The sequence below is a fragment of the Taeniopygia guttata genome, chromosome 12 (assembly GCF_048771995.1).
Source record: "Taeniopygia guttata chromosome 12, bTaeGut7.mat, whole genome shotgun sequence".
NCBI classification, from domain to species: domain Eukaryota; kingdom Metazoa; phylum Chordata; class Aves; order Passeriformes; family Estrildidae; genus Taeniopygia; species Taeniopygia guttata.
This window is the reverse complement of record NC_133037.1, coordinates 17,202,151-17,219,232: the sequence shown is the minus strand read 5'-3', so window position 1 is coordinate 17,219,232 and position 17,082 is coordinate 17,202,151. Positions and strand designations below refer to the sequence as shown.

General features: G+C 52.4%; 2 protein-coding genes and 2 long non-coding RNA genes across 4 annotated transcripts; all 4 read right to left on the bottom strand.

Moving 5' to 3' along the window:
• Positions 1-6: 6 nt before the first annotated feature.
• LOC140684965 (PHD finger protein 7-like) lies at positions 7-1,898 on the bottom strand. Its single transcript, XM_072934977.1, is given in 8 exon segments — positions 7-18; positions 162-496; positions 649-767; positions 903-1,016; positions 1,231-1,368; positions 1,370-1,411; positions 1,413-1,586; positions 1,663-1,898. Coding segments are annotated over 8 exon segments (1,083 nt in total). The 5' UTR covers positions 1,812-1,898.
• A 5,738-nt stretch (positions 1,899-7,636) lies between these two features.
• LOC140684988 (uncharacterized) lies at positions 7,637-10,857 on the bottom strand. The gene is made up of 6 exons (XR_012058054.1): positions 10,377-10,857; positions 10,152-10,278; positions 9,633-9,700; positions 9,341-9,428; positions 8,558-8,638; positions 7,637-7,800 (listed from the first exon to the last, which is right to left on the bottom strand). It is a non-coding gene; the product is annotated as an uncharacterized lncRNA (long non-coding RNA).
• LOC140684964 (uncharacterized) lies at positions 10,858-13,049 on the bottom strand. The gene is made up of 3 exons (XM_072934976.1): positions 13,040-13,049; positions 11,811-12,899; positions 10,858-11,457 (listed from the first exon to the last, which is right to left on the bottom strand). Exons 1-2 carry the CDS (start codon positions 13,047-13,049, stop codon positions 11,857-11,859), a joined length of 1,053 nt encoding a protein of 350 aa, XP_072791077.1. The 3' UTR covers positions 10,858-11,457; positions 11,811-11,856.
• An 8-nt stretch (positions 13,050-13,057) lies between these two features.
• On the bottom strand, positions 13,058-13,922 carry LOC140684989 (uncharacterized). The gene is made up of 4 exons (XR_012058055.1): positions 13,826-13,922; positions 13,633-13,739; positions 13,305-13,418; positions 13,058-13,170 (listed from the first exon to the last, which is right to left on the bottom strand). It is a non-coding gene; the product is annotated as an uncharacterized lncRNA (long non-coding RNA).
• Between the last annotated feature and the right edge of the window lie 3,160 nt (positions 13,923-17,082).

The window sequence follows — 17,082 nt, the reverse complement described above, 5'->3', positions numbered from 1 at the left end:
CTTCTGTCACGGCGACTCCTGGACCGGACGGGTGGACTGAGGGCCCGGTGTTGCTGGCGGGAGCGGCTGCGTCTGGGGGATGCCTGTGAAGGTGTCTCCCTTCGCCTGGGCCTCTCAGTCCTTGTCCTGCTGCGCCTGTCACAGCAACTCCTCGATCGGACTGGTCCATTGGAGGCCCGACCTTGCTGGCGGGAGCGGGTGCGCCTGCGGCCGGGCCCAGCATGTCTGGAATGGCCCCTGTCCTCAGGCTCAGGGATGCTGCTGTACAATGACCTTGGTGTGCTGGGGCTGCTGGTGTCCAGCGAGGGAGATTGCAGAGACTGCTGCCGTGCTGTGCTGCTGGTCTCTGCGGATGAAGCCTGGGGAGCCAGCCCCGATGGCACCGGGCCGCGGGAGCTGGGGCTGATGGCCTCAGATTCTGCTGAGCTGTGAGCAGGCTCCAGTCCTGACTGACTGGTCAGGCTGGGGCCACTGAGCTCTGGCTCATCCCTGGAGGCTGTAAGGACAAGCAGGAATGTCAAAGACCACCCAGGCCCAAGGCAAGCCTGGCCAGAGCAGAACCCCAGCCCTTCAGGAGCAGACGGGCTCTGCCAGGCCCAGCCTGGGCACTGCCCCCAGCCCAGGGACACCGGGTGCTTTGCCTCATACCCGTTTCAGGACCAGCACAGCTGTCACACTCCCAGCTCTGTACGCTGTTTCTCAGGCCGGAGCAGCGCCTGTGGGTGCCCTCAGCAGCACAGGAGGAGCACAGGAGCAGTTCCCAGGGCCTGGGGAAGCAACTAGGTTTATGGCACTGAGGACAAAGTGATTGTCCAGCCAAGCTCTTCTAGTTCTTTCCTCTTTGAGCCCTTGAAGTGACAACGGGTACCCTGCAGAGCCTCAGGTGCAGCTCCCCAACTTACCCCTCTTCCTCTGCCTCCTCCCTGCCTCCCGGGTAAAGGCAATCCCTGGCATTGCACCTGCTGTGCCTCTCTCCTAGATCCGCGAAGGCATCGTTGTCCTCCCATGTTGGCTGTCTGATGGAGAACGGAAAAGCTGATTAGTTACTGCTGCCCTCCCCTCACGGAGGTACAGGTGTTCCCTGCTCTTCCTCTCGTACTTTTCCAAGGCGTGCGTGAAGCTGAAGCCCCGACTCACGGGACAGGGCAGGGCCAGGACTGGTGGGGAAGGGCCTGACACAGCACAGACCTTGCACCTCCTGTCTTGTGAGGCAGGCAGAAGGACACCAACCTGAAGGGGATTCGGATCCCCAGGTTGAGCATTTCGTAAGCGAACACCATTAGGCTTCTGCAATGGGGGCACCGGAAATGGAAAAGACCAGCGCGCATGGCCTGTCCCTGCAGGGCAAACAGAAGCAGGGTGAGCAAGGCCCTGGTGCTGCTGAGCACCTGCTGTGCCCTGGGGCTGAGGGGAGGGCTCCTACCTGGATGCAGTCCCTGTGGAACCAGGCCCTTTTGCACGCTGGGCACACCAGGGTTCTGAAAGTCTTTCTATCCTCCACAGGCTCCAAGCAGATGAGGCAATTGGTGCCCGGCTCTGGAGTCGCCTCCACGTCCTGCTCTGGACGGTGCTCAGGGCAGTAGGAGCTGGAGGAAAATGGATGGGCAAAGTGAGAAATGTTGGATCTTCTGCCAGGGGTGACCAGGAGTGGGGAGGTTGTACCTGTAATATGGAATATACTGTGTGACGCAGCCGCCCTCCTTGGCACAGGGCAGGTGGAACCATCTGTCACAGTCCTCCATGCAGCACATGATGGTTGCCCCGCTCTGGCCACAGACGCAGCAGCGCTGGAAAGAGCCAAGCAACCCCATCAGCAGCAGCCTCGGGGCCTCCCCAGGCAGCCCCAGAGCTCCGGGCAGGGCGCAGGATGTGGCCACTGCTGGGTCTCAGCCCACAGAGCTGTCTGGTGTAAGGAGGGGGGCTCCTGCGCCAGAGCCTCTGTGCAGCTGCTGGGAGCCAGACTTTGTCCCACAGCGGCCTGAAGGGCAGGCCTTTCATTCCAAGTGTCTGGGCTAAGCTCTGGCAAACCTCACCTGGCACAAATCTCCTTGCTTGCATTAGGCTCTCACCTTTTGTGCCGCCCGCCGCACTGCAACTAGGATATCTCGAGGAAGATATCCAAAGAGTCCAACATGTTCGTCCTTTTGAGCATAAAGTAGAGTGGCAAAGAACTGCAGCAGAGGGGAGGAGCAGATGAGGAGAGAGAGGCAGGAACTGCCCATTGCAATGGTGGAGGGAGCGCCCGGAGCCACTCACCAGGCAGTACACGTGGGCACAGAGCCCGTGCTTCTCCAGTTTGTCACTGCAGACGTCCGGGTCAGCCTCTGCACGGCGACACAGCATGCACACTGCAGGGCACAGAGCCAATGGCAGCGGGCATGAGCACCTCTGCGGGGCTCTTTGGCTGCAGCAGCATCGGCCCCAAGGGCTGCTCTGTCCCGGCCTGCCTGCCTGGCTGATGGGCAGGGCTGGAGGCCTTGGAGAGCAGGGGCCATTGCGGGCACGGGTGTCCCAAGAGCTGCCCCCTGGCCCAGCTGGGCCCCACTTGGGGAGGAAGGAGGCTCCCAGCCGCAGCATGGCTGAGCAGCTCCTGCCTCCCCCTGCCTCTGCTCTGGGCCCCACACAACGCCTGCCACAGGAGCCCCTGGGCCCGGCTGTGGGAGGGCGGCTTTGCCCTCACCTGGCTCCCTGGCACCAGGGCCCTCCTGCCGCCTGTCGCACATGGCAGCCGTCAGCGGTGAGTCCCTGTCCAGAAAAGTCTCCTCCAGGTGCTGGTCCTCTCTCTCTGTGGGAGAAAGAGGAGGGTGGGGAGTTTGCAGCACAGGCCCAGAGCCACGAGGGCACTACTCCCTGCTGAGCCCTGCGTGAGCCCTGCTCCTGTCGCCTTCTCCTCCCGTCGTCGCCTCGAGGAAAACCGCAGTCTGCTCTGTCTGTTCTTCGTCTGATTCTGGGCAGGGAGAGGCAGGGGAACCTGCAGCACAGGCCCAGAGCCCCGAGCTGTGGGGCTCCTCTGGTCCCTGGGCAGCAGCGTCCCTGCCCTGCCTTCTCCTCCCGTTGTCAGGTCGCACTGACACACGGCCTGAGCCCAGCCTTCTCTTTGGAGGCCTTGGTTGCGCGGGTCACAATGGCCACTCTGACATCACCACCGTGCAGCCAAAATTCGGGCAGCCATGGCCTCAGGTTCCTAGCAACCACTTGAGGCAACCCCCTTGGGAACCCAGGTTCTGAGATGGGTGCGAAGGTTGGGTCAGCAGGGAACCCGGGCAGGGACTCCTGCAGCAAGTGCAGGGCCAAATGCCAGGTCCCGAGGCAGCCATCGAGGCTGGTACCGTGGGCAGGAAGGTGCTGTTCAGGCACTGCCACTCCAGGGCTCCAGCCCCGGCCAAGGGAAATCTCTGCTCCTGCCCCTTGCTGGGAGCAGTTGCCCAGAGAGCTTGTGCCTTGAGTCCGGAATGGAACTGAGGCCACACATGGACTCTAGGTCTCTTCAGAAGGCTAATTGGAGTTTATTAGAAACCCATTATTTTATACACCGTTGTATTACAGGTGGACCTGATTAGTCATTTAATCAGCAACCCCTCACACCATTGGCTAATTCACAAGACACCCTTTGCTAAACATCTGATGAGTAAACAACCGTTCAAAACACCAGCTGCAAGGTTGTTTTAATTCTTTCTCTCAGCCATCTCAAAACTCCCCAGAACAACACCTGGGAAAGTTTCTCTGGCTTCTCTTTCTCTGACTAAAGTGTCACGTCCACATGGAGTCTCTTGCACTGGAGAAATTCAAAACTTGCTTCAGGTGAACTGACATTTTCCTCAAGACCTCTCTGGAGAAAACTAGGATGAAAGTGAAGGCACTGCTGTGTTACAGGGGCATTGCCATGCCCAAATCCTCAGTGAAGGAAGAAAATTACCAATGGTGACACCGCTGTATAAACACAAAGCGCATTTCAATGGCCAGCTGAAGTGCCCGGAGGAGACAGACATTAACCACACTCACACTCATCCTCAGGACAGTTTTGTCTCCACATTTGACAGTTCTTCCTTTGAATGTTGTTTGGTTTGTTGCAACTCAGAAGCTTAAAATAACAGTGCCCAGTGTAGTTATTAGACCCCAAAACAGCCCTCTAACAATTGCCTAATTTATTTCTCACTGTCATGTCCCAAGACTTTTATCTGAGGTCAGAACAAAAGAATTCCAGCCTCCTGCCCATGATAGAGAGGGGGAGGTTTTGAAAGGATTTAAGGACAACCATTATCTGTTGGGAGGTTATTGATGAAGAACAGGAAGTTCAGGGGAGATGGAAAGAACTCAAATTGCTTTCCAAGAATAGGAAGAAAAGATTTTTAAAGCCAGTATACTTTGCCACTTTATCTTTGCTTCTGTCCCAAGACAAAAGATTTTGCAGTGTGACTTTATCACAATTGGTTTTGTATCTAGAAAATTAAATGTCATTGTTCTCTAAAATGATAAAGCTGCAAAATCTAAAATTAAAAAAAAAAAAACAAACCAAAAAACAAACACCAAACCAAACCAAACTTAAGTATTTGTCAATTTAACTGCAAGATAGATCAAGTGCTACCTGCCAGCACCAGTTGGCAGGTTCTGCCAAGGTGCAAAGGCTTCCACACCAGCACGGCCTGCTTGAAAGAGTCCTGTGTAGATTCATCACAGTGGAGAAGATCAGCAGGACCTGAGCAAATACAGAGACTTGTACAGTTTCAGAAATCAGATACAGGAAACAATTCCTTCAGAGCTCTCTGCTACAGTTTCAATTCATTATCTACCAGAAGAAAAAAGTAAAACAGACCTTTAAAACAGACTATCAAAGAAAAAGTGGAGTTTTCAAGAATGAATCATTTTCTCTACTCTAAGGGACTGGGCTTAAGCAGATCCCACCCTTGAAAGGTGCCTGGGAGTGCAAATACAGAAGGAGCAATCCCACCCTGAATTTTTCAGGAAGAGGAGCTGCTCTTTCCACTCTCTGTGGTCATACAGTTTGTCTTTTCCAGATTGGGAGGTTGGAAATTTCTTGTTAAATTACATTTCTAACAAATTTAGGAGTTTTAGATATTGCTTCAATACAAACTGTTTTTACTGGATCTCATTTACTATATAAAACTATTATTTTTTAAATTAAGTTTAAAGCACAAATGCTTCCACTGCACCGAGCATCTCTGCAATTGGCTGGGAGAGCTGTCGCTGCACAAACTCTGCCTGCTCCTGCCCCACGGAGTATACCCTGCTCCCTCTTACAACAGGCTGAAGCCCAGCATGGCAAGCTGTCCCCAGTTACTATCCCTGATGGCCATGCCCCCTCAAGCTCACAACAGTAACAAGTTTGCCCAAGATCCTAAAAATCCCTCAAATTGAGCTGTGTGCAGGAGGAAAATTGTAGTCCACAAATGTTTCATGCTAAGTCTAGCAAACTTGTCGTCTATAACTTCTGGCTTCCAAAGCAACAGATCATGGTTCAAACCCTGCTGGGGTATTGTCCAATAAAAATCCCTTTCAAGTGCGTCATCACTGTAAGAAGGAAAGCAGGGAAACAAAGGTGAGCCAATTCCAAAAGGTACTAAACTGAAGGCAGAAAGGAAATAAACTCTCTCCTCAAAGAAAACAAGCCTTGGGTTTACAACTAAAATACCTTTACAGGGGATTACTTTTGCTTTTAAAATAAGGAAAAGTTTTCCCTTTGTGTGGGAAATCTGTATTTCCCACAGATGTATTAAAATCAACACAGACAAAAGTGTACCTGAGTGTCTAAAAGTCTCACCTGTCCCAGGAATAACTCTTTGTATTGGAAAGATGTGCCCTAGCCTAGGGGAAAAGTGCTGCAAAAATACCTGCTGCCTTAAGTTATGAAATGGTAAAGCGAGCATCCTGCCTCTTCAGCTCCTACACTAATGCAAAGCAATGCTGAATTTGGAACAAACCCCAGACACTTAATAAAATTAACAACTTTAATGTCCTGACAACTGATATGCTGGAGCAAATCCTGAAGGACCCATGGGATTCAGTAATACACTTTGATTATAAAAAGGGGAAGTAAAGTGAATGGTCCCAAATAGCAGGCCAAGCTACGGAGAAAATTCCCAACGTATAATTAAAAAGACTGAGTTAATAAGGATGTTGCATTAATTCAGGTCCATCAGTAAAACAACCCTAACAGCTTTAGGTATCATCTTCAAAACCAGCATTAATGTGGAATGTTCAGCAGAAAGTCGGGCTTAAATAGCAGTAAAACTCTATTTATTTGGGGTGAATAGGAAATTTCTTCTGCAATTACAAAAAGTAACTGGCCAAGAAGTCACAAGCCCTTCATCACAGGAGTCACTTACACATGGAAATTACAGGATGTGCTTTTTTGGGGAATTGCAACAATATATGAGACGTATATAATAAATAAGAGCACGTACAAACAGGTTACCAATAAAACGGAATTCTGTAGTTCTGGTTTGAAGAGTATTTTCACTCCTTGGTCACATCACACAGGCAAAGGCAAAGTGAACTGAATATAGCATCCAGGCTAGGGCCAGATTTGACTGCTTCAAGATTTAGAAACCTCTTGGGAAGCCGGGACACTTGCTCAGTTTGTGAACCCACTCCAAACTCTGTGTTTCTACTGGGGTATTGTTGTACTCAGTCCAGCTGGATTAAAACTAAGCATAGAGATGCCTTCTGAACATAGCAAAGCCATGGCCTCAGGCTCCCTGGACCTGTAGGGAGCATGTCCTCACTCCCTAGCTGAACAAGCTATTTTTAGATTACACAAAATGGATGTCAACAGACCTGCTGTAATCAAATGCTGGTTAAAAACAGCACCTGTCTTCAGCAAAGAGACGGCTGATGATGATCCAAAGCAGAGGCAGGGGGAGGCAGGAGCTGCTCAGCCATGCTGCGGCTGGGAGCCTCCTTCCTCCCCAAGTGGGGCCCAGCTGGGCCAGGGGGCAGCTCTTGGGACACCCGTGCCCGCAATGGCCCCTGCTCTCCAAGGCCTCCAGCCCTGCCCATCAGCCAGGCAGGCAGGCAGGGACAGAGCAGCCCTTGGGGCCGATGCTGCTGCAGCCAAAGAGCCCCGCAGAGGTGCTCATGCCCGCTGCCATTGGCTCTGTGCCCTGCAGTGTGCATGCTGTGTCGCCGTGCAGAGGCTGACCCCTGTGCTTCCCAAAGCCCTGCCAACAGCTCCTGTGCTGCTGCTGATGCGCTGCCCAGGGCACCCACAGGCACTGCTGGAGCCTCACACCCACCACAGCCAGCTGGGGTGAGACAGCTCTGCTGCTATGGGCACGGCTCTGGGCAAAGCACCCGCGTGTCCCTGGGCTGGGGGCAGTGCCCAGGTCTGGCCTGGCTCGGGTCTTGGGGGCCTTTGACATTCCTGCTTGCCCTTAGATCCGCCAGGGATGAGCTGGAGCTCAATGGCCCCAGCCTGGCCGGACAGTCAGGACTGGAGCCTTCCCGTGGCTCCCCAGCACCCAAGGCCATCACCCCCAGCTTGGAAACACTGCCGAACAGGGTTTGCCAATACTTTTTCCTCTTAGATCTATGAAAGGGTTTTGGAAGTAACATTGTTTGGCGACTTCTTCAAGGAACAAACATGGCACGTTTTATTCACTAAAGACTTTATTGGTTTCCTTGCATTTCTATTTGGCGTCCCTATGCTTCCTTCAGCATTCCGGGAAAAAATGAAAATCTAACAAATTCTTCAGAGAAGTTTCTGAATCCACTATTAGGAGAAGTCTCTAAATTCACTCCTTCTCTTAAATACATCCTTTACATACAGTTAAGTAGCTGCTCCTGTAACATACAAAGATATAGTGGTTTACCTGATTGGACAAAACAACACAACATGATGTTATACACACTGGTAGACTAAAACACTTCCTTTACTGGGGAGTTGCAAAGTTGCAGGCTCTTCTTGAGGTCCTGAATTAATTCTGCATGCCCATTTGTAGGATTTGTAATTTTCTCTTCTTCCCCCCCAACCCCCCTCCCCCCTTCCCGCGCATTCCCCCTTTGTCCTGCGTCCCCTTCTCACTCGCCCTCCCCCCGCGGTCCCTTGTCTCGACCCTGCGTTCCCTTATCACTCCCTCTCACCATGCGGTCCGGTCCCTGTCCCCCGCCCCTCCGCCTTTCCCCTCACCACGCGGTCCGTCCCTGCCCCCCCCACCTTTCCCATCACGGTCTCCGGGGTTTCCATGCCCCTGTCCCCTGCCTCCCGTCCCACTGGCCACAGCTGAGGTTCCCGACCCCGTCCCGGCACGGGGTATAACTGACCCCCGCTCGGTGCCCCGGTGTCTCGGGAACACGCTTCTGCAATAAACACGTGTTTGCACCCGAGCCCCGTGTCGCCATTTCGTCTGTTCCCGTGCTAAAACTGAGCCTCGCAGAGCCGAAGGGGGAAAAGCAGCCGCCGCCTCTCCCCTCCTCCCGCCGTGGCTGCAGGCGCCTGCCCAGAGCTGTTCTCGCACGCCAACACCCATTCATACCTGCATTCCCTCCCCGTGCTCAGCTTTCACCTACAGTTCCCAGGGAACAGATGTGACATACTCACCTCAAGCAATAATCTACGTCAGTCTTCCCAACCCTTTTTCTTCACTGAACTCTACTGATCTACAAAAAAACTTTGGGCCCTCTGCACACAAAAAAAGAACCAATTAATAGGCTTAAACACTTCTGATTGTGCCGCTGCTTCTAACAATCATGGACAACACAGCAATAAAGTCAGGAGTCAAATCTTCACATCCTTCCTGTTCTCTTGCCCCCCACCAGACGTTGTCTCCCAACAGAAATGTTCCCTACTGCGGCCTGGTGTCCGCAGAACAATGAAAGGCAGCAGCGGTTTTCCTCAGCATGCTGCAGTCTAAATTGCAGTGAAATAGCCGCTGTTTCTTTAGAAGCTCAGCACCAGGATCACACATCTTCCCCCAGAACTGAGGCCTGCTAAGGACTGAGCTCTCCATTTTAACACCCCCTGCAAATCAGACCGTCTGGAAGAGTGCAGGGCACTAACTGTATGAACACAGCAATACATTTCTGCAGCGTTATCGAGTCAGTCTTGAGAAATGCACACCATTTAAGCCTGTCTTAAGACTCTATTCTACAAAACATATAACAAGCAATTGTTTTGCTGGCCTCTGCAATTTTTGGGGACTCTGTGTGTTTCCTTTGGTTGTTGTTTTCTTTGTTTCTAAATACAAAATCCCCTGGATTCAGAAGAGAAAACCCCAGATTCATTACGACAAAGAACCACAGGGACCTATGTGGCTGACAAGAACACAGAATTCCTAATGGTAACTCCAGAAAGACAGGAAAAAGTTAAACATTACATAAATACCTGAAAGGATCCAAAATGTCTAGGTAACCTGTCATGGGGCTAATGTTTTGGTAAGGTGTAAAAGTCCAGATTCCTAGTAGGCAATTACCTGAAAGAGAAGAAAGGCAGAAATCTGCTTGGCCTTTATTTTACCAGGACTTTCTCACGGGATTCTACCACAATTTTGAGCACAATTAAGAATGCCAAGAATTGAGTAGAAAACATTCCTAAGCAGGCAGCATTTTTCCCTCCTCACAGAATTCCAGGAAGAATTTAAAAAAATACAAAAGGGGGTGAAGAAATTCTGACATACCTCTTAGGCATTCATCATCTTCAAAGAAGACAACTCTAGCACCTTCTGTGCGCGGTAAAGAAACAAACCTAGACAAGTACAAAGGGATTTTAGCATCCAAAATTGTACTATCAAATCCCATGAATGCAAGTTAAAACTGTAGTGCTTCAGAGAAATGGTATACATTGAAAAGCTTTATTCCCTAGTAGCCAAATAGAGCCTTCTAGAAAAAAAAGAATCCTCTTCCTAAAAGAAAACTGACAGTGTATTTGGCTTCTGACCAAACTCAGTTTGGAGTTGGTCAAACCAAAATGAGCCAGTTAATTTCTTGTGCTCAACGTCTCTCTTTTCATATTCAGCTTCATGTCATATGGGCTGCTGGGAGTTTTGACTCTGGGCAGCACAAATGGTTTTCCAAGACGACTTTCATTGCTCAGAGGTGTGCAATCTCAGTTTCCCCTTCCCTGAGCGCTGCTATTAATATTCCCACAGCATCCAACTACTACAGCCAGGTAGACAGCAAATAGAAATGGAACTTACATTTCTTGGTCCGTTTCAGGTTCTCACGTCTCAGGCTCATCATCATGCTCAGAACTGCTGTCTTGGAAACGTGAATCCTCTTGCCATGTGACTTTTACCGGCTTTATTGTTCCGCGTCCGCAAGACTCTGCAATAACAGCACCAAAAAAGAAACAAAGCCACATCTAGATTATTCTCTCCACTTGTCAGGAAGAATTCCTCCTTTCAAGACAAATACTTACTTACAGTGGAGAAGACAGATGTAGGAAGGACAGAATCTGCTTCTGCCAGATTTTCTGAGCTACATCTCTGCTCCAGGATTTTCCTCTCTGTTCTCGGGATCTCTGCTGTATTCTAATGAATGTATCGTTGCATTCAGAAGACACTGAGTACCTTCTGAATTCAGCACAAGTGTGGGGGGCTCGTTGCTTTGTGGTTTTGCATAGGTTTTTTTTAATATTTTGGATAACTTCACACGGTTTCTTTTCTCTCCTACAGCACTGTGACTCGATTTAATGTTGTTTCGTCTTCTTTCTATAAGGCCTCATTTCATCTATGGTTAGAACATCCCAACCATCACGTGTCATTCAGGTTCCTTCTTCTATAGGTCCAAGAATTGAATTCAGTAACAAGCAGAATGTCCATGGATCTCCTGGTCAACTCCAGGCTTTTGCTCCTCCCTCTAAATTAACACACATTTCCTTTAAAATCTTGTTGGGCTCTCTGAAACTTGATATGACTGGTGTGTCACCTTTCTCCCTGTTTGAGAGATTCAGGGCATGACAACAAGCCTTTTAACCACTTAGCAAAAACCCCAATGCCTTCTGAAAGCATGCCTTTCAGAATTCCTGAGATGCAAGCATGACTTACCACTCATTAATCTACCACTGCCTTGGCAAGCAGGAATGAAGATCAAAATGCTTCAGCCTAATTACCGATTTCTGCTGCTGAAAATCCTCTGCGTCCTGACCTTCTTTACACCACAGTGCTCTACAGTGCCTGCCAGAAGCTCTTCCTTAGAAATGGCACTGTGAGAAGGGTTCTTCTGTTACCTTCTTTGATGCCCGACTCCTCTGTGTCTCCAAAGAAGGAAAACTTGAAAGCGCTCGACTCCTGAGCTGCCTTGTTCTTGGGCAAAAGTCCCAAATGGTCATCTGGGGCAGAGTCCTGTGCATCCTCTTTGTCCCAGGGTATTTCCACAGTCTTTTCTGGTTTGTTCTTTGAAGCTCCAAACAAGTCTTTTAAATCATCAGCAATACAGTAATGGATTTCTTCAGACACTTGAGGCAGTGTCTCACTCTCTTCTTTCTTCTTCCTTTTGGCTTTACTGAAATGAGATTGTTCAATGATAGCAAAACAGCGCACGTCCTTTCCAAAGACAGCTTCCCTAAGAGCCACCTTGCTCTGAACGTCTCCCTAACCGTATCCCAGCCCATTAAGGAGAGGTTCACTTTCAAGAGTGAGCAGTGGGGAAACATCTCAGCTTGGCGTCAAAAGGCCAGAACTAAAGTCCTTTTTCATTAGCCACATCATTTAAGTGACTTTTCACTTAATAAATGGTAAGACAGAAGTCAAGGGATTTAGCACAAGACTACTTTCCTGCCAGTAGAAATGTCAAGAGCTAATACAGTTTTCTCACAGACCTACAAATCTCAAGGTCCCTGTATGGACCGTTCTCACCTTCACTTCCGGCAGCGAACAGATGGACTAGAAAGAAAAGACGAGGCTACGTGCTGCTGTTGGAGGTCCCAGTGGAGGCTCGACGCCGCTGGCGGGAGCGGTTGCCTCTGCGGGACCTCCCTGATGGTGTCCCCGTGCGCCTGGGCCTCTCAGCACTTGCTGCTCTCCTCCTGCTCCTGTCCTGGCGACTCCTGGACCGGAGAGGTTGATTCGAGGCCCGGTGCTGCGGACGGCAGCGGCTGCGTCTGGGGGACGTCCCTGACGGTGTCTCCCTTTGCCTGGGCCTCTCAGTCCTTGTTGCTGTCCTGTGGCTGCTGTCACGGCGAATCCTGGACCGGACAGGTGGACTTAGGGCCCGACCTTGATGGCGGGAGCGGCTGCGTCTGGGGGATTCCCATGAAGGTGTCTGCCTTTGCCTGGGCCTCTCAGTCCTTGGTCTTGTTCTGCTACTTCTATCACGGTGACTGCTTGGCCGGACAGGTGGACTCTGGGCCTGACCTTGATGGCGGGAGCGGCTGCGTCTGGGGGATGTCCCTGATGGTGTCTCCCTTTGCCTGGGCCTCTCAGTCCTTGTTGCTGTCCTGTGGCTTCTGCCACGGCGACTCCTGGACCGGACGGGTGGACTGAGGGCCCGGTGTTGCTGGCGGGAGCGGCTGCGTCTGGGGGATGCCTGTGAAGGTGTCTCCCTTCGCCTGGGCCTCTCAGTCCTTGGTCTTGTCCTGCTGCGCCTGTCACAGCGACTCCTCGATCGGACTGGTCCATTGGAGGCCCGACCTTCCTGGCGGGAGCGGGTGCGCCTGCGGCCGGGCCCAGCATGTCTGGAATGGCCCCTGTCCTCAGGCTCAGGGATGCTGCTGTACAATGACCTTGGTGTGCTGGGGCTGCTGGTGTCCAGCGAGGGAGATGGCAGAGACTGCTGCCGTGCTGTGCTGCTGGTCTCTGCAGATGAAGCCTGGGGAGCCAGCCCCGATGGCACCGGGCCGCGGGAGCTGGGGCTGATGGCCTCAGATTCTGCTGAGCTGTGAGCAGGCTCCAGTCCTGACTGACTGGTCAGGCTGGGGCCACTGAGCTCTGGCTCATCTCTGGAGGCTGTAAGGACAAGCAGGAATGTCAAAGACCACCCAGGCCCAAGGCAAGCCTGGCCAGAGCAGAACCCCAGCCCTTCAGGAGCAGACGGGCTCTGCCAGGCCCAGCCTGGGCACTGCCCCCAGCCCAGGGACACCGGGTGCTTTGCCTCATACCCGTTCCAAGACCAGCACAGCTGTCACACTCCCAGCTCTGTACGCTGTTTCTCAGGCCGGAGCAGCGCCTGTGGGTGCCCTCAGCAGCACAGGAGGAGCACAGGAGCAGTTCCCAGGGCCTGGGGAAGCAACTAGGTTTATGGCACTGAGGACAAAGTGATTGTCCAGCCAAGCTCTTCTAGTTCTTTCCTCTTTGAGCCCTTGAAGTGACACGGGTACCCTACAGAGCCTCAGCTGCAGCTCCCCAACTTACCCCTCTTCCTCTGCCTCCTCCCTGCCTCCCGGGTAAAGGCAATCCCTGGCATTGCACCTGCTGTGCCTCTCTCCTAGATCCGCGAAGGCATCGTTGTCCTCCCATGTTGGCAGTCTGATGGAGAACGGAAAAGCTGATTAGTTACTGCTGCCCTCCCCTCACGGAGGTACAGGTGTTCCCTGCTCTTCCTCCCGTACTTTTCCAAGGCGTGCGTGAAGCTGAAGCCCCGACTCACGGGACAGGGCAGGGCCAGGACTGGTGGGGAAGGGCCTGACACAGCACAGACCTTGCACCTCCTGTCTTGTGAGGCAGGCAGAAGGACACCAACCTGAAGGGGATTCGGATCCCCAGGGTGAACATTTCGACAAGGAATGCCTCCTCGTCTCTGCAATAGGGGCACCGGAAATATAAAAGACCAGCGCGCATGGCCTGTCCCTGCAGGGCAAACAGAAGTAGGGTGAGCAAGGCCCTGGTGCTGCTGAGCACCTGCTGTGCCCTGGGGCTGAGGGGAGGGCTCCTACCTGGATGCAGTCCCTGTGGAACCAGGCCCTTTTGCACACTGGGCACACCAGGGTTCTGAAAGTCTTTCTATCCTCCACAGGCTCCAAGCAGATGAGGCAATTGGTGTCCTGCTCTGGAGTTGCCTCCACATTCTGCTCTGGACGGTGCTCAGGGCAGTAGGAGCTGGAGGAAAATGGATGGGCAAAGTGAGAAATGTTGGATCTTCTGCCAGGGGTGACCAGGAGTGGGGAGGTTGTACCTGTAATATGGAATATACTGTGTGACGCAGCCGCCCTCCTTGGCACAGGGCAGGTGGAACCATCTGTCACAGTCCTCCATGCAGCACATGATGGTTGCCCCGCTCTGGCCACAGACGCAGCAGCGCTGGAAAGAGCCAAGCAACCCCATCAGCAGCAGCCTCGGGGCCTCCCCAGGCAGCCCCAGAGCTCCGGGCAGGGCGCAGGATGTGGCCACTGCTGGGTCTCAGCCCACAGAGCTGTCTGGTGTAAGGAGGGGGCCTCCTGCGCCAGAGCCTCTGTGCAGCTGCTGGGAGCCAGATTTTCTCCCACAGCGGCCTGAAGGGCAGGCCTTCCATTCCAAGTGTCTGGGCTAAGCTCTGGCAAACCTCACCTGGCACAAATCTCCTTGCTTGCATTAGGCTCTCACCTTTTGTGCCGCCCGCCGCACTGCAACTAGGATATCTCGAGGAAGATATCCAAAGAGTCCAACATGTTCGTCCTCTTGAGCATAAAGTAGAGTGGCAAAGAACTGCAGCAGAGGGGAGGAGCAGATGAGGAGAGAGAGGCAGGAACTGCCCATTGCAATGGTGGAGGGAGCGCCCGGAGCCACTCACCAGGCAGTACACGTGGGCACAGAGCCCGTGCTTCTCCAGTTTGTCACTGCAGATGTCCGGGTCAGCCTCTGCACGGCGACACAGCATGCACACTGCAGGGCACAGAGCCAATGGCAGCGGGCATGAGCACCTCTGCGGGGCTCTTTGGCTGCAGCAGCATCGGCCCCAAGGGCTGCTCTGTCCCTGCCGGCCTGCCTGGCTGACGGGCAGGGCTGGAGGCCTTGGAGAGCAGGGGCCATTGCGGGCACGGGTGTCCCAAGAGCTGCCCCCTGGCCCAGCTGGGCCCCACTTGGGGAGGAAGGAGGCTCCCAGCCGCAGCATGGCTGAGCAGCTCCTGCCTCCCCCTGCCTCTGCTCTGGGCCCCACACAACGCCTGCCACAGGAGCCCCTGGGCCCGGCTGTGGGAGGGCGGCTTTGCCCTCACCTGGCTCCCTGGCACCAGGGCCCTCCTGCCGCCTGTCGCACATGGCAGCCGTCAGTGGTGAGTCCCTGTCCAGAAAAGTCTCCTCCAGGTGCTGTTCCTCTCTCTCTGTAGGAGAAAGAGGAGGGTGGGGAGTTTGCAGCACAGGCCCAGAGCCACGAGGGCACTACTCCCTGCTGAGCCCTGCGTGAGCCCTGCTCCTGTCGCCTTCTCCTCCCGTCGTCGCCTCGAGGAAAACCGCAGTCTGCTCTGTCTGTTCTTCCTCTGATTCTGGGCAGGGAGAGGCAGGGGAACCTGCAGCACAGGCCCAGAGCCCCGAGCTGTGGGGCTCCTCTGGTCCCTGGGCAGCAGCGTCCCTGCCCTGCCTTCTCCTCCCGTTGTCAGGTCGCACTGACACACGGCCTGAGCCCAGCCTTCCCTTTGGAGGCCTTGGTTGCGCGGGTCACAATGGCCACTCTGACATCAGCATCGTGCAGCCAAAATTCGGGCAGCCATGGCCTCAGGTTCCTAGCAACCACTTGAGGCAACCCCCTTGGGAACCCAGGTTCTGAGATGGGTGCGAAGGTTGGGCCAGCAGGGAACCCGGGCAGGGACTCCTGCAGCAAGTGCAGGGCCAAATGCCAAGCCCCGAGGCAGCCATCGAGGCTGGTACCGTGGGCAGGAAGGTGCTGTTCAGGCACTGCCGCTCCAGGGCTCCAGCCCCGGCCAAGGGAAATCTCTGCTCCTGCCCCTTGCTGGGAGCAGTTGCCCAGAGAGCTTGTGCGTTGAGTCCGGAATGGAACTGAGGCCACACATGGACTCTAGGTCTCTTCAGAAGGCTAATTGGAGTTTATTAGAAACCCATTATTTTATACACCGTTGTATTACAGGTGGACCTGATTAGTCATTTAATCAGCAACCCCTCACACCATTGGCTAATTCACAAGACACCCTTTGCTAAACATCTGATGAGTAAACAACCGTTCAAAACACCAGCTGCAAGGTTGTTTTAATTCTTTCTCTCAGCCATCTCAAAACTCCCCAGAACAACACCTGGGAAAGTTTCTCTGGCTTCTCTTTCTCTGACTAAAGTGTCACGTCCACATGGAGTCTCTTGCACTGGAGAAATTCAAAACTTGCTTCAGGTGAACTGACATTTTCCTCAAGACCTCTCTGGAGAAAACTAGGATGAAAGTGAAGGCACTGCTGTGTTACAGGGGCATTGCCATGCCCAAATCCTCAGTGAAGGAAGAAAATTACCAATGGTGACACCGCTGTATAAACACAAAGCGCATTTCAATGGCCAGCTGAAGTGCCCGGAGGAGACAGACATTAACCACACTCACACTCATCCCCAGGACAGTTTTGTCTCCACATTTGACAGTTCTTCCTTTGAATGTTGTTTGGTTTGTTGCAACTCAGAAGCTTAAAATAACAGTGCCCAGTGTAGTTATTAGACCCCAAAACAGCCCTCTAACAATTGCCTAATTTATTTCTCACTGTCATGTCCCAAGACTTTTATCTGAGGTCAGAACAAAAGAATTCCAGCCTCCTGCCCATGACAGAGAGGGGGAGGTTTTGAAAGGATTTAAGGACAACCATTATCTGTTGGGAGGTTATTGATGAAGAACAGGAAGTTCAGGGGAGATGGAAAGAAGTCAAATTGCTTTCCAAGAATAGGAAGAAAAGCTTTTTAAAGCCAGTATACTTTGCCACTTTATCTTTGCTTCTGTCCCAAGACAAAAGATTTTGCAGTGTAACTTTATCACAATTGGTTTTGTATCTAGAAAATTAAATGTCATTGTTCTCTAAAATGATAAAGCCTCAAAATCTAAAATTAAAAAAAAAAAGAAAAAAAAAACCAAAAAAAAACCAAAAAACAAACACCAAACCAAAGCAAACCAAACTTAAGTATTTGTCAATTTAACTGCAAGATAGATCAAGTGCTACCTGCCAGCACCAGTTGGCAGGTTCTGCCAAGGTGCAAAGGCTTCCACACCAGCACGGCCTGCTTGAAAGAGTCC